Source organism: Lytechinus variegatus, chromosome 9 (genome assembly GCF_018143015.1).
Source record: "Lytechinus variegatus isolate NC3 chromosome 9, Lvar_3.0, whole genome shotgun sequence".
NCBI lineage: Eukaryota > Metazoa > Echinodermata > Echinoidea > Temnopleuroida > Toxopneustidae > Lytechinus > Lytechinus variegatus.
Genome location: NC_054748.1, coordinates 5,184,347 through 5,205,657, shown reverse-complemented (window position 1 = coordinate 5,205,657; position 21,311 = coordinate 5,184,347). Strand labels below are relative to the sequence as shown.

At 35.7% G+C, this 21,311-nt stretch overlaps 1 protein-coding gene across 1 annotated transcript in view; it reads right to left on the bottom strand.

Moving 5' to 3' along the window:
• Nucleotides 1–21,311, bottom strand: part of LOC121421236 — a 42,544-nt gene that overhangs the window by 7,677 nt on the left and 13,556 nt on the right. The window contains exons 7-8 of the mRNA XM_041615898.1: nucleotides 21,122–21,215; nucleotides 15,355–15,510 (exon numbers count right to left, since the gene is read on the bottom strand). Coding sequence (XP_041471832.1) covers nucleotides 15,355–15,510; nucleotides 21,122–21,215 — 250 coding nt within the window. The remainder of the gene's footprint in view (nucleotides 1–15,354; nucleotides 15,511–21,121; nucleotides 21,216–21,311) is intronic.

Below are 21,311 nucleotides of genomic sequence, written 5' to 3'. Positions count from 1 at the left end.
GTTATGCTGTCATTAAAAAAAAATCACCTTCGGTTAATATTTGATTTTGACGCCGCCGCCGCCTTAAAAAGTGGCGCCTATAGGGTCACTCTGCTCAGCAGGTGAGACGAAACAAGTGAAGCGACTGTGGCAGTCTCACACGCAGTACGCGATTCAATACAGCAGCAGTAATGACTTTGAAAACTACTATAAACTAATTACAAAAAACACAAAAATTCATATAATGATACAACACGACATTTATTGACCCTAAATTGCATTTGAACTTGATCATGTGACCTAAGACTTGTCAGCGATACTTGATTACCCCTATGTTTATGACGCAGTTGAGTAAGTTATGCTTTCTTTCCAACGGATGGAAAATGGCGTGTTGCTGTATTTTAATATCGAGGACCTTGGTGTTTCTGTAATAGTAAAGCTTGCTGTTATAGCTGCTTCTGTGTCCGTTATATCTCGTTTTGAATGCGTTCTCGGTTTAACTAAAATCCTTTTCAATTGTGTTAGTGTTCAGCGTTGTAACTGGAACTTGGTAGACAACGCTCTCTTTTTAAACATTTTCCTTCAACCGAAAAATTTTGCGGAGTTTCCGCATATGCATTCACGGTGGTTTTCCATTTTCTCTTTTTCAGCATGCTCAGCTCTATGCCTGGACTGTTTAGTATCTGCTTATGTCCCCTAAGATTGTTTATGCCTACTTCATATTCGGTTAGAAACTGTCATGACTGGAGCTTATTTTGACTGTGCTGCGGTTGATGACATTGGTTCGTGGACAACTACCCCCGGACAATTACCCCCCCGATGACAATTACCCCCCGGACAACTACCCCCAGACAACTACCCCTGAGGACTATTACCCCCTGAGGGCAATTACCCCCGGACAATTACCCCCCGCACAACTACCCTTGGGGAATTACCCCCGGACAACTACCCCCGGACAATTACCCCCCGGAAAATTACATCCAGGACAATAACCCCCCGAACAATTACCCCCGGACAATTACCCCCGGACAATTACCCCCCCCCCGGACAACTACCCCCGGACAATTACCCCCCGGGCAAATACCCCCAGGACAATAACTCCCCGGACAATTACCACCAAGAACAATTACCTCCCCCCGGACAATAACCCCCTAGACAAAGGGAGTGCACAGAGTCATACGTCAGCCGTACGCTTGACGTAAGATGTACTCAAGGTATTCTTGAGTATCTTGGAATCAAACGAACGCTGTAAGAAAGCTTTAAAAGTGAGCTCCATCCATAGGCAGATAGATCAAGGGGGGCCGAGGTGCCCGCCCCTCCCCCTATTGGCGGAGCAAACAAATGAAAAAAAGGGGAAGGAAAGAAAAAAAGGAAAAGGGGGAAAAAGAGGGAAAAGAAGAGGTAAAATAAGATGAGGGAGACGAGTTTAAAAAGGTCAGGGGAAGACTTGGAAAATGATTGAAAAATATATTTCATGTCACTACATTAAATTTGTCGCAGGCGCTTCGCGCTTACATAGCCTGTTTGACGAGGTACATATCCTGCTAAATAGACTGGTATGTAGCTTAAAATTAAGTTTTGAAGTCGATATACAAAGCATATTTCAGCTCGGACAGTATTCATTATTTTGTTTAATTTACAAACTGATTTTTAAGTGCTCTGTTTAATGTCCGTTCTATGGTGTGAATACAACTTGCAGCTTGCACTATGCGCTCGCATAATTTGATTTGCCAAATTATATAAAAACTACTTAAACCCCCCCCCCCCTTGTTTATGACAGTCTCACGATTTGCGCTCGCATTTTCGTTAAAAATATATCAACTCACAAATCCTATTTTTGATTACAAAAGTGCTTAAAAAATTCAGTTTTCAGGCATCGGTGTCAGCACATTTCAGTCACTCAGGCTTATTACATTAATAAATATGATAATAAAAAATCATGAATTCTTAATGACTAAATTGTCCCTTTTCAGAAAAGAATATCGACAACACCACAGTTTCATTTGTTTCATATCGCTCTTAGGAAGAGGAATAAGAAAGTTGTCACCAGTTTCATATGATGACAAAATGTCCTTAGACCTAGAATGTCTAGGTCCTTGGTCAAAATATTAATGAAGATATCAGCTCGCGCTTCACACTCGCATCATTTATCAAGTGCTTTCCACATCCACTACACCATTTTCATACCGGAATATCAAATATTTTCCGCTCGCGCTTTTCGCTTGCATTATTGATTTTCGTGATAGAAATATCAGAATGCCCAGATTCTGTCTAACTCTAAAACACACGCGCAATATTGAGATACGGCGCAGCTTCATCTTTATTCAAAACGTGCTAAAATTGTCTAGATTCAGATCAGATCGTGCTTTGCGCTCGCATAATTAATGTAGGAAGAAAAAAAATACCCATCCTTTTTCATGATTTATACTAATCCACTTACTTTTGCAACCTAAGTTGTCATACATTCTTTGATTATTGTATAATATACTAAGTAGCCTCCAAATTAGCATTTATTATTCTACGGAGACTTTAACCCCCAAGGCCACTTTTGGCTTTATTTTAAGTCCTCCTTTTCGTTTCTCATTATTATTACCGTACACAGGCCTAATTATACATGAATATCATTGTGTTTATTTTAAGTAGTGTTTTGAATGTTTACATTTTTAAAATACTGATGTATATATTTGAATGTGTTTTTTTCTATTTATATATCTGTACTCAATGCCTTTTTTAAGATTGAAATGAATGAATAAATAAACTGAACAAAACATGATTAGAGTGTCCCATTTTTAGGTCAGAATTTCACAAGAAATTCACCCCGCGCTTTGCGCTCACATTATTTAATAGTTGAAATATGCATCGTTTTAATGGCTAACTGCAAAACCTACTTTACAGGTCCCTTGTCGATCAAGCCCGAAACCATATTAAAAATTTCTGCTCGCGCTTATCGCTCGCAGTACGCATCTTGTTCAGCTTCACAAACATTGCCCAGAATAGTCAATTTTCAGGTTAAAATAAATATCATTATTATTCATTATTACTTGTTATTTGTACTGCGCTTTTCATATTAGGCCCAAACCGCTTACAATAAATTAATTAAATGTAATATTTTAACAACTACAAAGTACGAAAGAGATGAGTATTTGGCGGTCGCAATATTTAAATAGGGCTTATAAGATAATTACAGTTTTTATGTTGTTTTATAAGAATAAAGCGTAGAAATGACTGTTAGGACATCAGCGTTTTGCCCCCTGTTACACCCACAAATGTAATAATCGCCCACAAATGTAATAACGCCCACAAATGTAATAATCGCCCACAAATGTAATAACACTTTACCTACAAATGTAATAACGCCCACAAATGTAATAACTTCGCCCACAAATGTAATAATGCACTTTACCCACAAATGTAATAATTTTTGATCGCCCACAAATGTAATAATGACTTTACCCACAAATGTAATAAATTTGAAGGGATTTTTGACGAATCCGTCCTAAACTAAAATCCTATAGAAATGCATTCATATAGCACAAAAGTGCAAACTCTTTCTTGAGGATAAGTCCAAAGTTTTTTTTTCCAGACCCGATTAATTAAAAAACTAGTATATAAGTCCAAAGTCTTTTTTCCAGACCCAGTTTTTTTTAATTGTTATATGAGTCCAAAGTCTTTTTTCCAGACCCAGTTGTTAAAAAAAATATTGTATAAGTCCAAAGTCTTTTTTTCCAGACCCGGTTGATTGAAAAATCAAAATATCACTCCAAAGTTTTTTCCAGACCCAGTTAATGAAAAAAATTATTATATAAGTCCAAAGTCTTTTTTTCCAGACCCGGTTAATTAAAAAATTATAATATCAGTCCAAAGTCTTTTTTCCATACCCAGTGGTTTCAGAAATTATTATGTGAGTCCAAATTCTTTTTTCCAGACCCAGTTAATAAAAAAATTATTATATAAGTCCAAAGTCTTTTTTCCAGACCTGTTTATTTCAAAAATTATAATATAGGTCCAAACTAACATACGACAATGATATTCTAGTGGCTGAATAAAAATGAGAATCAAGCATAGTGTTTTCTCCACACCCTGTTATTCAAAACTGGTGGAATCAGGCAAAAAGTAACCCAACCCTCTTATTAATGTTTAATAACATGGAAATATAGCATAGTCTTTCATCCAGACCCACATCTTTCAAATAACACATGATGAATAACAACAATAAATTAGTAACAATAAAAAAGAAAAGCAAACAAAGACCCACGATCCTATTTATGTTGAGTAACATGGAAATATAGCGTGGTCTTTCCTCCAGACCCAGTTATAAAAATCATAAAACACACAACAACAACCAACAGCAAAACAAAGACCCTGTAATCTTATCACTATTGAATAGCATGGAAATATGGTGTAGTCTTTCTCCAGACCCAATTATTTCAAAATAACAAAAATTATGTTAAAAAAGAACAACAGAATCTAAAACCCAACTATCCTTCAAACTAATAACCTTCAATGAATAAAAGTTTAGAGAGTTTTCTTTATTCCAGACCTTGTCATTTTCAAATATAAGATAAATGAAATCTTCATAACTAAGACTCAATCTTATTCTCGTGCCTTTTCAACACGAATAAGATGATTGTGGGAGTATTTCATCAACATTTATGTCCGACCTTGATGTTGATTGGCTAAGATGCAGTGCTTCCATGGCTAGTGTCGGATAAAATGGGACTTGTCGGATTAAACGTCAGACAACTCGTTTTTCATGAAATGCTCCCCGAGCTCTAAGTTTTGATGGTTGTTATTAATTATAAATTTCTTTGCCTGGAAGAAAAAGTGAATGTTTAAATACATTATATATTACAGGATCTTAGGCTGGAAGAGGGTTTTAATTTTAAATGTTTGTTTTGTTGTTCTGGTTTTTTTTAACAAGCTGGTCTAGTCAAATTAAGTATGCGTTATCACGAGGGTTTTATACTTTGGAAGAAGGTTTAAGAGTAATGTTTATTTGTATTTTTAAGAGAACTGGGTGAGGGGTAAAGACATTACTTTAAGCCCAAGCATTTACACTGGGTTTAATTTTGAAGATTGGTCTTAGCTGTTATTTTTTTCAATATTTGTTTATCTTTTAAATAACCGGGTCTTGAAGAAAGACTAAGCATAATAGTCGTCTTATTCCACAAGAATAAGAATATGACAAAGTCTTATGTTTTCTTAAAATTGTTTAAATCATTTTTAAATCACTGGGTCTGGAATAAAGACAACACTCTAAACATGTCCTTTTCTACATGCATGGTCTTAATTTGGAGAATTGTTTGTTCTTAGATTCGTTGTTGGGGGTTGGGGTTTATTGATTTTTTATTTTTGAAATAATTGTGCCTGGAGGAAAGTCGATCTTCGACAATTGGTCTTCGTGTTATTCCACAGTAATGAAATTATTGGGTCTTCGTTTTAGAATATTTTTAAAAACTATTCCATTTTTTTCAAATAATAACAAAGTCTGGAGGAAGGATGTTTGCTTTACCCATGCATTATTGCAATGTTTTGTTGGGCTCGTAGTATTATTAAAAAAAACTAGGTGGGGTAAAGTCATATTTCTTTACTGGGTGTAACTTTGGAAGACTGGTCTTAGATTTGAAGTTTTATAAATTCATTTTTAAATAGCCGGGTCTGGAGAAAAGAGTAGATTTTCAAACTCACGCTATTTCACAAGAATAAGAATATGATAGAGAATTATGTTAGAATATTTTTTTGCGTATTTGTTTTAATGATTAGGTCTGGACTAAAGACGACGCTCTAACCTTCTTTTTTAAAGCATTTCTTAGGTTGAAGGATCGTTTGGTCTTAGATTTTGATTTTTTTAATCATAATTACCATTAGCGTAATTTTGAAAAATAAAACTGGGTCGGGCTGAAAGACTGCGCTACATGTGTATGTCCATGTTATCCAGCTTTAATAAGATTATGGGGTCTTTATATTGTTTTGAAAATGTACATGTAATTCATAATTAAGGAGGAAAGACTATGCTATATTTTCATGGAATTCAACATTACCAAGAGTGGAGGATCTTTTTTTTCAATCATTTCTTATTTTGAAATAATCTGATCTGGATGAATGTCTACACTTTATTTTCATGTTATTCAACATCAATAGATTGTGTGGTCTTTTTTTAAGATTTGATGTTTTAAATAACCCGAGAAACGTGTCTGAGCTATATGAATGCATTAATATAGGGTTTAGTTTTTAGTTTTAAGTAACCGGGTCGACAGAAAAGACTTTGCAGTTTTGTGCTACATGAACGCTTACTATTGGGTTTAGTTTTTAGTTTTAAGTAACCAGGTCAAGATTACGCTTGATTCTCACTTTACTCTAAGCGCATATATTCACAATTATACACCACATAAGCTGAAGCAGCCACATACATTAATTCCACCAGTCTTCATTAACTGGGTCTGGAAAAAAGACTAAGCTCGATTCTCATTTGACTGGTTGCCAAAAAAAGATAAGAACCCCCCCCCCCTTTATTCCACTGGAATATCATTATCGTATCTTAGTTTGGACTTATATTGTAATTTAGAAATACCCGTGTCTGAAAAAAGACTTTGGACATATCGTATAATTTTTTATCAACTGGGTATGGAAAAAAGACTTCGGACTTATATTTCATTTTTTTAATTAACCAGGTCTGGAAAAAAGACTACGCTTGATTCTCAATTTACTCTTAGCGCATGTATTCACAATAATACACCAAATAAGTTGAATAACAACTACAGACATTAATTCCACCAGTCTTCATTAACTGGGTCTAGAGAAAAGATTAACTCTTTAAGCGCCATTGGCAGCTATTTGTGCCCATAGGCCACTTATGCCGGTGGCAGCTATTTGTGACAAAGTAACTTTTTTTTTGTTTAACCAATTTTACAGCCAGAAAATCAACACCATATTCTGTGTTTTTTATGTTGTTATACTGGCAAGAAATTCACAATTCATTTTATCATATAACAAATAGTGGTTTACATAGACATTTTTTGAGTAAGATTGTATTTTTGCATCATTATTTTGAAGAGTTGATTTTGGATATTGCAGCGATCTGAATCAAGATTTCCCCTATAGAAACATGTGATATAACGGTTGTGTGTAGCAATACACGTACTTCTATGGGCAGAGCAAAGGCGAGTGTACGAAGGCATTGAGCTCAGAATTGACCAATGACAGAGCGGTACGATGATCCTCACCCAGCACTACTCGCCCATTCGCTATTGTTACATGAATATTCATGAGGTATCGATCGGGTCTTTTGCAGGCCGGTATGGTAGTATTCTTGTGTCAAGGCTTTTTTGTGCCTGCAAATGTTCACGGTTTGGGGGAGATTTTTATTTTTTTTTTGGGGGGGGAGGTTTTATACTTTGTTTTTTGCATTCTCATAATATTGTTCTCTTTATGAATATATGAGTAAAGAAGGCTGTCATCCAACTCTCGTCGCACTGCAATCATCACACTCATTGTTTATTTATTAATTTATTATTGTTATTATTATTATCATTATTAGTATGACTATTATCATTATCATTATTATATTATTGTTATTTTAATTATTATTATCATTTTCGATATTTTTCTCCTTCACCTTATTCTTATTATCATTAAAGGGATGGTCCGGGCTGAAAGTTTTATAGTTTTATAAATAGGGCAGGATTCACTGAGCAAATTACCGAAAAATTCATAAAAACTGGATAACAAATAACAAAGTTATTGAATTTTAAAAGTCAATGCGGCAAGGGCGAAATAAAATGTATGATGTGTGTGATCTTTTATTTACAAAATTCTGTGAATTTCATGCATTTTCCGCAATGCGTTTTTTTTCATTCTTCCTCATTTGTTTTATTAGCGAGAAATAATTAATATTAATCAATGTATCATTTCTTCCGATGATCCGCTTTCTTTTGATTTTCCCTTTTTGCCAGCAAAACGATGATGGGTAAATAACCCTACACGCTGAGCTCATATGTCAAATCTGATATCATATACTACTAAATGAAAAAAATAATATATCAAGCAAATTTGAAAATTGAAATTTGAAATTGAAAATGTTAAATGTACTAACATATCGAGTATGTTTATTGTGCATGAGTCCTACCGCATGAATAAAATATTGACAATGCACGTTATAAAGAAGTTTATTGGTGTCATTTATATAAAATGTGAACAGCAAATGATGTCCATTTCATTTTTTTTCAGGAAAGGGGAAGTCAAATTAATCCTTACCAGATTAATATTTTCAATGACGGGGTAATTATCGATATCACAAATAAGAGGTGTAGTAAATATAATTTCTGATATTGTCGAAAGCAATATCTTACTTTTCCGATAGATGATCCATTACAAACATATTACTTGAATAAACAAAGGTTTAACAAATTATAAAGATCTAAATTTCTACAAATTGTTAGTAATTGCTACCTTCACATCCCATCGCTTCGTTATTTCTTTTTCCGCTTTTATCTTTCAATTTTCTGTATGTTTGATTTGTCAAGAATTACATGTATATAGCTTATACATTTCTTCAATCTTAAATTTCATCTTTATCCTTTATTTCTAAATATGCAAAGTAGGATACAGCTATAAGTTGATTTATTTATTTTAAACTATTTGTTTTCTTTATGCTTTTGATAAGTGGAAGTAACGCTGCCAGTGTTTGTGCTGGTGGTCGTGGTGGTGGAGGTGTGCTGTTTCCCCCTTGATTTCTTGTTATCATTCTCGACATTATCCATGGCATCTTTACCATCATCCCTATCGTCATCATCATCAGTTAGATTACAGGAAATTTGACGCATATTGTTGATGCAAAATGTCTTAAAGTCGAAACAAATATTTTAATAAAAATTATGTATTTTAATGGCAATAAGTCAATGGAAGGTGTTGGGGAAAGAGACAGAGGAATTTTAATCTTGATCTCAACGGAGAGAAAAGCTATTGTTCGTATCGGAACCTTTGAAAGTATTCAATTGTCAAATCAAAAGACGCGCGCGTGGCCCGATTTCTATAAACATCCTGTGCTAAATTGCTTTCCTCGATAATAGGTCAGGAGGGAGCGCGGATTAGACATTCCTCATGAAAGGGAGTCTGGGCATCTATTGTTTATGACTTGGTGGAATGAACAATAAAATGTAGTCGCTATCAGACAGGTTGCTACTTTGGTCGAACATTATTCTTTTTAATGCCGAACAGATATAATGAATATTTCACCCCATCATGAAATGTCCACAGAGTGAATTTTACCTGTTTTATCTATCGTTCTTTCACTGTTCAGCTACGATTTTATATCAAATAGTGATCCCATTGGGTTTCCTGGCATGTCGACGAAGACCGTTGCCTTTTTTTCAAACCGCTTGCTATGTATGCTCGCTCGCTGAATGAAATGAAGCCTACAGTTTGATAATAATCAATTATTCAAAGGCAAAATATGCAATGAGGCCCTTTTCTTGTCTCAGATTGTCATTATATTTTCATATTTATATTGCATTATATTTTCCACAAGAAAAAGAATATCCAGCATATATTGAAAAAAAAAACCCGAGATGAAAAAGAAAGGAGAGTCCAGAGATTACGAGAGATCGATGGATAGATAGAGAGAGAGAGATGTGAGATCAATTACGTAATAATGATAATGTATAAATATTATGCTAGAATTATGTTTGGTAATAAATACATTTAATTTTGTATTCAACCTGGGTCATCACAAAAAAGGGCTAAAAATCAACATAAACATTTCCACCTGACATCACATTTTTTTAGGCGGGGGATCAGACCAGAAATACAGAACAAATAGGCCTATTTTCATTTTGAAAATTTGTATTGATTTTTAGTTTGGAACTGATCTGCATTTCCTCGTCTTGATTCACGAAAAAAAAAATCTAGTTCTGTGTACTTTGCCAAGAACGTTCATATAATTTTGTGGGATTTTACACCCCAAACCTGTTATACCCCTTTCATAAACCTAATTATGCGGCTAATTATATAGCAGCATAATTTGGTCGTAAAATCGGAAGAGGACCAGAGTTATCCACATTATTTTTATGCTGCAATTATCGGCATAATAGCAGCATCGGGACCAGATTTTGACTTTATGAACGCATTTCGAAACTAAGGCGGGTAATTGCCATGGAGCGATCACAAGGTCACCCTTTTCAAACGCAACCGCATCCGGGGGGTGCGGTTTCCATGACGATTATCCTCCTTTTTCAGGACGGGCGCTCGTAAAAATAATGCGGATTATTTTCGGAGTTTATGAACGCAATTTTTATTGAATTATCCGCATAGTTTTATGAAAGGGGTATTAGTGTATTGAATCTGTCCGATCCCTCTTTATCTATATTTAAATACATCATCTTTAGTTTTCTATATTTTGTCTCCTTGTGACTGGCAATAACTTTGTTACAGTACGAAAGCCCGTATGTACGACGAATAGACCCTGACAAAATATGACCAAACTTTACACTGATTCATGATCGAACGATAGTTGACTGGGTCGCAAATGTTTGTTGGCGACACTGGATAGAAATCGCCTACATTATCCAAAACAGTATATAGTTGAGTACATCGCACACCACAAATCGTATCCAGGTTACAAATTTTCCAAAGCATGTTTTGAATTACGACAATATTGAAAAGAATTGAAATGACATAAAAATTTACTCTGCACTAATAATTTTGTTGCGGAATACCGCGCATTCTAAAAAATTACCGGGTCTTGTTTTGAAGACTACACGAATGTAAGGGTACGGTCGGCTGCACTGTGAAGATACATGGCTCTAATATATTATTGTGTGTGTTTGCGTGGGGATCGCAGCTGTGCTGTGATTGGTCACTTGATCGACGACAATGCCCTTTTTGGAAAAGGACGGTTTCAATTGTGTGTGTATAAACCCTCTCGTATTTCAGAGGAAATAACTTGAATAGCAAAATAGTATTTCATTCAAAAGATCATTATTTTTCATATTTTTTGTTTGTTCAGTTACATCAATAGATACGTCATTTGAAAGGGTAAACATTGAACTTTCATTTTATATTCTTAATTTCTTGGTATCTCTACAATTCCTTGGGTTATTTACTCTTTGAAATGTTCATGAAATCATAATTTTTCTAGGTTTTACTTATTGAAAAAAACGATGTAAAATATTTCATCTTTTCTCAATTTTTCCAAACGCAGATTTGAAAGGTCATAACATGATCATAAAGTCCATGAACCATGCATCATTTCATGTGTAGAAGTTTTCATTATACAACGTACGGGTAAAGAGTTACCGTTTTAAAATCAGTCTTTGCTTACGTTTCGGTCAATTTAGGATTCCTCGAAAATCCCTGGCACTAGAGGGGTATTGGACCTGGCATAGTAAGAGTTAAGCTCGATTCTCATTTTTATTCCACTGGAATATCATTATCGTATCTTAGTTTGGACTTATATTATAATTCTTGAAATACCCGGGTCTGAAAAAAGAATTTGGACATATCGTATAATTTGTTTAACAACTGGGTCTGGATTAATGACTTTGGACTTATATTTCAATTTTTGATTTAACTGGGTCTGGAAAAAAGACTTTACACTATTGTGCTATATGAACACATTACTATAGGGTTTAGTTTTTAGTTTAAGTAACCGGGTCTGGCGAAAAGACTACGCTTGATTCTCCATTTACTCTCAGCGCATATTCACAATATAAGCCGTGCAAGTTGAAACAACAACAAAGTCAGTAATTCCACCAGTCTTGATTAACTGGGTCTGGAGAAAAGACTATGCTCGATTCTCATTTTTATTCCACTGGAATATCGTTATCGTATCTTAGTTTAGACTTAAATTGTAATTTTTTAATTAACCGGCTCTGGAAAACAGAATGCACTTTTGTGCTATATGAAGACGTTAGGGTTTTAGATATTAGTTTTAAGTTACCAGGTCTGGAGAAAAGACTACGCTTGATTCTCGATTTACTTTTATCGCATATATTCACAATATGAGCCATATAAGTTGAAACAACAACACAGACATTAATTCTACCAGTCTTAATTAACTGGGTCTGGAGAAAAGTCTACGCTCGATTCTCATTTTAATTCCACTGGAATATCATTATCGTATCTTAGTTTGGACTTATATTATAATTTTTCAAACAACCAGGTCTGGAAAAAAGACTTTGGACTTATATAATAGTTTTTTAAACAACCTGGTCAGGAAAAATACTTTGGACTTATCTCCAACAAAGACTTTGCACTTTGTGCTATATGAACGCATTACTATAGGATTTTAGTTTAGAACGGAATCGCCAAAATCCCTTCAAATTTATTCATTTGTGGGTAAAGTCATTATTACATTTGTGGGCGATCAAATATTATTACTTTGTGGGTAAAGTGCATTTTTACATTTGTGGGAAAAGTGGGAATATTACATTTGTGGGTGCAACACCCCCCCTCACCGCCCTTATTTTTCACGACCAAGAAAAAAGAGAAATGAAAAGGGATGAGGGTGAAATATAGACCTACAATTAAAAAAAAAGGGTTATGTCACAATCTATCAAAATTTTTTTGTGATAAAAATGTTGAAATTCTTGCTAGCTCGCTTCGCCCGCAACTTCTTATTAATTTTTACGTGATACGCTGTATTGAGCCCCCTCAAAAATTTTGGATCATTACTTCACTGGGACAACCCCTTCAAAAACAAATAAAAATCAACTTTGAGCGGCCGATCTGGGTAAATATGGGTGAAAAAAATTCGCCCCCCAATTGGGAAGAGCTGGATTCGCCCCTGCCATCTACAAAACTTTACGAAACCCAGAATTCGATCATAATTTGTATGTCACCATAGCTTAAGATCATTCGTTTTGGCAATCTTCGCAGTGGTGTAGTATACAGGGGGGGGGGCCAGGGGGCACGTGCCCCTCCCTGAGATTTGGTTTGCCCCCCTGAAAAAATTGACGGAGCAAAAAAAAGGGGGAGAATGAAAGAAAAAGTAAGGGGAAAGATAGAAGAAAAAGAAGAGGAAAATAAAAAGGAGGAAGAGGATTGAATAATATAAGGTGAAGGGAAGACTTTATTTTTATGTCACTTTATAAAATTTTCGCTCATTTCCGCTCGCATTGCCTTTTCGATGAGATTCATATCTTGCTCAATATAAGTTGATATGGAGCTTAAAATATCAAGTTTTTAAGTCAATATACAAAACATATTTCATCTCAGATATCGAGCTTTTAGTATTTTTAAATTGACGAATTGATAACTATTAATAATTTCACCTCACGCTGCTTGGTCGCATTATTTGATTTGCATAGGCCTACTTTATAAATTCTTACAAGCCGTCCTTAAAATGCACCTTAAAGGAATTGTATCATGATTGCCAATTTGTATAGAAAAAACACTGTATTTGATTATGTCATAATGTTTACAATTTAGTAATTTTGGTACTTAATTTCCTTCTTTAATGTTTAATTGCTTTCACCCAAGAATAATACACACAAAAACACCTTATAATTTTACCATTTAGGGCCTAAAATGGTAAAATTGCAAGGTGTTCTTGTGTGTATTATCTTTGCATAATTTTTTTTTTAAGCTTACTGTATTAAGTCATAGAGTCACATCTTAATCTGGAATGTGCACCAATTGTTTCATAATTCTTAGCTTCTTGTTACTAATTATTTTAAAATAACAGGTTTATCGGTCTTATGGGACAGTGTTAGTGTTGATAGTTGCGCTATCGACTTTCAATATTTCTACCTATGAAGACTGTCTTTTTTTACATTTTATCTATTTGCCTGATTTCTTTCCTGAAATTGAACCCAAAATAAATATTTTTAGAAATCAGATTAGTTAAAATCAGAGATATTCAGCATTTGTGGTTATTATGACTAATCTTGTTGAATCTTTCTATTACACATTTTCTGATGAATATATGCATAACCAAACGGGAGGTTTTGGGTAGAGCCCCCCCCCCCCCCATTTTTCATGATGCAGAAGGCGCCACTAAACCAAAAAAGGAAAAAAGAAGAAAGTGAAAGAACAGGAAAAAGAGCAATATAAAAGAGAAAGAAAAAGTTATTAACGTAAGATAAAATATGAAATATTTCGAAAACATGTGCCACCGACTAAAACTTACATTGGGTCCCGCTTAATTCTAACATTGATGCTGGAGAGAAGAGGGGGGGGGGGATTTTCCGGGGTAATTGTCCGGGGGGGTAGTTGTCCGGGGTTAGTGTCCGAGGGGTAGTTATCCGGGGGGTAATTGTCCGGGGTGGTAATTGTCCGGGGGTAGTTGTCCGGGGGGTAGTTGTCCGGGGGGTAATTGTCCTCGGGGGTTAATTGTCCGGGGGGAGTTGTCGGGGGGTAATTGTCCTAGAACCGATGATATTGTGTTGTGGACGATCTGGTTGAACACATCGATGATCAGAATGGAAAGCTTTCCTATGTTGGTTTTAAGTGCTATGGTATTCTGTCTTCTGTTTTCAACGGGTGGTTGTGGGGTACACTTTAGCTTACAGTCATATCCACTTTTTTGTATAACACTCCCTTGTACGGGGATGCCGTTTGTTTGAATGTTCCTTTGCTGAAAGAAATGCAGGGCATTCGCTTGTTGATACTTCGAGGATTGATGGGAGGATGGTTGCTATTCTTTTGGATGCACAATGGAGATATGTTAGGTTTGTCGAGGCTGAAGGATATATCCACAAATTGTATCTCTTTTTTGATGTCTTCAGTCTGACTCTCGGTCCAAACATGCCAATTTTTCAAACGTTTGGCAGATTCTCTGTTAGAAAACCCTTTCAGCTAAATATAATTTTGTTTATCATTCTTTTGTGAGAACCTCGTCCTTGGCCCCTTCCCCCTTGAAGCGTCATTGCAATTTTAAATTCATTCAATTACGTAGGCTACGAATAATGAGTCAACCCCTGTAAATCACTAACCCCAACGGAGAATTGCAACTTCATCAAACTTGAAGGGGGGGGGCCTGGGTCCGAGACTTTTGAAACCCGCCTCTGCACTTTCTAAAAAAAATCAACCACAAAATTTTAGGTTTGGTTACAAGGAGAAATAATTACAAAATGATACATAATAAAGATACGTTGGATGAAACGCAGAGCTAGGCCCTATGCAAATTAAAAGCAAAAGAGCAAAGATATCGTATAGAATATATACATATCGGAGTTCTCTGTAGGCACTGTAATCATGGTAATCATAACCTAGTAGTCATGGTTGAGATTTTCTGATAAGTCCCCCCCCCCCCCCCCCGAAACAAGGAAATCATCCTCAGGGTAGAGTACATGGGATCAGGGTAAACGAGTATTATTTTCCCATGGCGCCCTTAACCATGGCAATTGCCTATCCGGTATTGAGGGGCAGTTCACCTACCTTGGAATCTACCTCTTTGCCATGAAGGTCTGGAAAACACACGTCAACTTTCTCAGTTCCAAACACCAATAACTTACAAACACTCGTTCGATGGCAAATTGCATCTAGCAAGTCTGTCGACATGGTCCATGGCTTAACTTGCAATGTGCTTTGTTCCTGTTGAAATATATGTGGAATGATTACAAAATATTGACTGTCCTTGAGGTAGTCAAGTAGAGCCCCAACATAACCGTCAAGTTGAGTATGACTGCATTTTTTTTTTATTGTAAGATACCGACGGGTGCCACCTGGGCACCTTTTCTTTTCTTTGACGTCATAGCCCATGCCTACTTTTTCACATACCTCTCAAATATAATTTTCATTTCTTACGAAATTCCTATGTCATTTTTGGTATCAAACGAAAGCTAATGAAAAGTCAAATGCAAATATATGGATAACTGCGCATTTGAATTACACGTAGGTCAGTTAAATGCTATTTAAGATCTGTCAAATTGTCTAGCAAATGTAAGTGAGACATATAATGCGGAACATACTATGCTTTAAACACAAACAAGTTAAGTATAATATGCATGTTTTTGCAAAGCATAAAATTGAGATTGTGCATATTACAATTACGTTGGATGCTACCTTGGCATCTTGAGGAATTTATTTTTTCTGAAGTCATTAAGCCACACAAACTTTCAATTACATTCCTCTTAAATTGGGCGTTTCTATTTAGTGGAAGAAACATATCATGTTTGAAATCACATTAAAAAAATGCATAAAAACAACCACATAAATATGAATCACTGCGCCTTTAAAACGTGTCCAGGGCTATTAAAGGTCATTTACGGTCATACAAGGTCAAATTGGGTCACAAATGTAAGTAATGCAACATATAATGAGGAATACAAACAAGTGGGGCATTATGAATGTAGGTCTATTTTTGGCTGAAAGTCATGTGGAAGATGTGCAGATTAAGAATATGAAGAAGGCCATTTTGGCAACCTTAAGCAACGTCCTTTTCTGACAGTATAAACCACACCCTTTTTTACATACATGTAGGTCAATCTCTTAATTATGTCTTATCTAGTGTACTAAATAAACAAGATCATGTTTGGTATTAGATTAAAGCTTATGGGAAATGAAATGTAGATTTAAATGTTAGAAAAAGATGAAGCACTTGTGAGGTGACCTTTAGACCATTTACACGCTTAAAGGGTTGATGATCGCGCGAGTTATAGAGTCACTTTAAAAACCAAATGTTTAATATATAATTTTGCATCCAAAAATATCATGTGACTGCAAATAATCTACACCACTTTAACATTTTCCACCATGTTCTGTTATATTCCTCTCACAACTGCCCTCTGTACCATAGCTCTTCGACCAGATGCTCATAACATTCCCCTTTACCAACAATCTCATCTACATGCCTCTGCTAGAGCTGTCTCACGTCGATTCACACTTGCAGTATGAACTATGAAATATATGATTCGACGGCCGACCAGCAACTGCATTAATCCTTAAAAGTTATAGAACAATGTGACGCTGACTTCTATCGACAAGGAAAGTCTTTTAATTCCTTGGGAGTAAACCACTCTGTCTTGAATAAGTACGAGTAGGCAAAATGTCCTGTTCAATGTACTATGAGCTATCTTCTGAAGATGTAATGGCAGTAGAAGCACATATAATTTTTCTCGGACACTGAGACTTCTGTTCTACCAGTGTTCTTATTTTGGGTTTACAAGCCTTTTGCATACTGATGGAAAAATAATTGACAATAAAGTACGACATTCATGACATTTGGCGTTTTGGAGAAAAATGCTAGCTTCGCACAGAAAATTCCGTATCTGGCTGTGATACCATGTTGTGACAATTCGGCAAGGGAAAGTTTTCCACTCTAAACTTGCTGCTCGAATAAGATCTTAATCTATAAAGTCCGAAAAGTTACTGGCATAATATTAATACTTTTAATCTTTCGTAACTAATACAACAAATGCAATGATATGTCTAAAATTACTTAGCACTACTTTACACTATTTAGCAAGAAGAAATATGCTTCAAAGATCTTGAGCCTACCCCAAACTGACAAGTCAGCAAAAGAGCATGATTATCAAAGGTGCTCTTCCTCATGAGCTTTATCTGGAGAGCAACTGATCAGAATGACTCCCTTGCAGCTTGCCTCCCATGTATGTGTGGGAAGTATAAGTTAGGAAGACACTCCTGTACCTGTTCATAGCACATTAGTTACTCCCAAGGAATTATCCAAACTTATTCCATGTGTATTTAAATCGGGGCCAGCATGCTCTAGGGCAGGGGTTCTCAAATACGGCCCGCGGGCCGGATCCGGCCCTTGGAGCTTCTCAATCTGGCCCGCGAGACTCTGCTGGTTTTTTTAATCACTTTTAAGTCATAGTATGTTACATAGCTCAAATTGATTACATTGTGTATCCATGTAGACCCAACCGTAATAAAAGTAGTGGCTGTCAACTTAATTTCACTTTTTAAAAAAGGTTAGTGGAGACTTTTCTGTCTGTTCAATCTACTTTCTCATTAGATGACCAGCGTTGTTCTCACCATGTTTGGATAAAGGTGCGAAAGTGCATTTTCCACAATGAATATTTTAAAGAACTATCTCATACCGAAGTACCTTGGCAGGGGCCGTTGAACGGTTTCAAGGCGGGGGGGGGGGGGGGGCTGGCAATGCAAGAAATTACAATCATGTGGTCATTTTTACGTTTTTGTACATGGTTTTGGAAAAAAGTGGGGGCTCAAGCCCCCCCCCTCCCTCCCCGCTTCCCTGGCCTCTGCTTCCGTGGCCACTGAAAAATATTTATACTCCAAGACATTATCTGACAGTCTACCCAATACCAAGAATGTATAGGTACCATCTAGATTACTTTTAACAAAGTAATACAATTTTGTTATCATTAATATTGACTCTCGCTGTTTTGCCTGCGTTCCATATGAAACTACAAAAATTTGTTGGAATTAAATGCGCCCAAAATAAGGGCCAGATTGCACAAGAGAGAATCTAGGACCCCCGACCGCAAGGGTCTTTGCGCTTCACGCACATTTTTTTTAAGTATCCACATCATCTTTGCCCTTTCAGGTTTACTTGGAGCCTTATCTGGCCCTTCAAAGAAAAGAGTTTGACAACCCCTGCTCTAGGGTTAGCATTTGCCACTTCTCGTGTATCGTAATGTAAATAACATTTGATAAAACTGACCACACAGTTGAGACTAAAGAGGGGGAAATCGGTCTGGAAGATAAAAGATGAATGAGAGTAAAAAATGTACTGGAGTTAGAATGATAGCAAATGCCTAACTTGTCTAACTGGATATTGCCTAAAAGTGAATTTGTGTCGAGTATCACATTTTTTGATAATTACTTATAGGCCTATGTGAAAAGTGGGCGTGGTTCTTGGCGTCAGAAAATAAATATTGCCAAAGGATGAAGAGGTAACACCTTTCCTTAATAAACACACCCTCAACCTAACATGAGATATTTGACATTATAATTCATTACATTTGTGGCCAAGTTTGACCTTTAATAACATTAATATGACCTTTAATTCCCCTGGAAAAGTTTTAAGGGCTTTGAGATTCATATATGTGGATTTTATTTTTAATCTGACTTAATTCGATATCAAACACGATATGTTAATTCCGCTAATTATTTAACAGGAATGTAAGAAAGCTGGTGTGGTTTATGACGTCACAAAAAAAAAATTCCCAAAGATGATATGCACACCCTCAGCTTAACCTTTGACAATAGATTCACATAATATCCAACTTGTTTTAATTTAAAACATGATATGTTCTACATTATATGTATTACTTATATTTGTAAGTCAGTTTGACCGTTTAAGATCTCAGATGACCATTACCGGCCTATGCGTGATTTTATTGTCCGGTGATCCATACATTACATTTGATTTTCATTATCTTTAATTCGATACCAATCATGACATGTTTATTTCTCAAAATATGAAATTCATATTTAAGAGGCCTGTGAAAAAGTAGGCGTGGCCTATGACTTCGAGAAAAAAAATGCCCAAGGGTACCCAGGTGCCAGGTGGAACCCGGCCGACTCTTGAAGTAGACACCCCCTACTACATCTTCCAGAAAAATAAATCGCAGTCATACCCAACTTGACGGTCATGCAATAATTTTGATCAAATCTACCAAACTAAGGGGAACATTATAAATACAGTGTGTCCGTGAAAAGGGGTAACCGGGATTCCCATGTCTATTTTCTTCAAAGGCAAATTTATCTATTCTTTTTTTTACTTTGATACCTAACACGAGACAAACATTTCACGCATTAATGAGCGCGACGAGTTTGAAATTTTAAAGTCGAACCAGGTTGTGCAGATTAATGGGACAAGATTGGTTCGAGATACGATTGGCTCATTAACATTTTTTTTTTTGGAATTCTTTGTTAAGATTCTCTCGTTGATCCAAGAAATGAGAGTGGATACAGATTCACACGTGAGTTTCTGGGCAAATCGTTTCTGATATGCCTCAATATTCATTATTTGCAATCTGCAATGCGTGAACGATTTTCTTAGCTGTTGATTTCAAATTCGAGAGGAGATTACACTATTGCCATGAGTATCGAATTTATATTAAATTACATTGTGAAATCTCTCTAAAAACGGGTTTTCTTTTTTTGTGTGACGCACTGTATTGCCGGCAAAAGAGTTATATAAGCCCAAATCTTTAGGCGAGGGCAATATGTGTCTTGTAAGGGCAATACACTTGATGTTCGTCGAAAGAAGATCCAGTCAATATTGTTTTATCACCCAAACCAGATATTTAGAACAAACTCTTGATAATGGTGACACTTCTTTCCAGAAAAGAGAATTATTGTGCCATTTTATCAGGGTCAAGGCTCTGCACAAGTTTATCATTTTGACATATTGTTAAGCGCCTGGATCCTGCGTTGTCACACAATGCAATTCCAGAACAAGATTGTTGCACAAACTGCAAACAGGATTCACTAGAAATGAGGTGGGGTACATTTTATACCCGCCCCACACACAAAGGTTTACCAGATGTACATTGCTTTCATATATGTGATTTTATTCACCTTTTAGAACGATTACTTTATCATTGTTTTGGTGAGACAGAAATAAGACTTTAACAAAATAAAACATGTTGATTGCAAATTGCTTGAAGATACCCGGGAAGCGATATACAATAGTCAACAATACAAATATAAGAAATGTTTAAACACGTCAATCGAGTTTTGATATAAAATCAATTACAAATAAAATATAATAACCTCACGAGAATGAAGGACACTCTAGAGAAAACATTTAGTATTTCTTTTATCCACGGAGATGAAGCCATAACGTTCTCTGTTTGGTTGAAATGGAATTTTAAATGGCATTCCGTCTTTAATTATTTGATTGTTCTCTTTCATATTGTAGAGGTCCATCACACGATTTCTTGATCTCGTAACGTGCCACAGACACATTATTTTGATGCAATTGTAATGATTATATCTACAATCGTAGTATTTCGTATTCTGTTTAATGTTAGCATTACACGCTTTACAAAAAACAATACACATTGGACTGTGTTGTATATAAATCTTTAGTCATTCACACAAAGTAAGGCTTTTGCATGTGACTATGAAATTTTAAAAGAAAAATGTACAATTTTCGAATACACATTAATATGGCATGTTCATAACCCCTTGCCATTTCGGATCCATCTGCTCATTTTAATTTTCCTTTTGTATTTATTATTATACGGCAGTTTTATACAGCATTTACCTCGTCATGTTGAAGTGTCACTTTAATCCTGTTCTCGGCATTAATTTGTTCTGCCAGGGGATCTACTTCGTTATCCGTAAAACAAGCGAAGATACTAGAACGAAATATACATTATATAGGTTTACGTTAACATTAATTAAACTTGAAAATATCCCTAACAGATTGTAATCCTACATGTATGTTGTTTTTC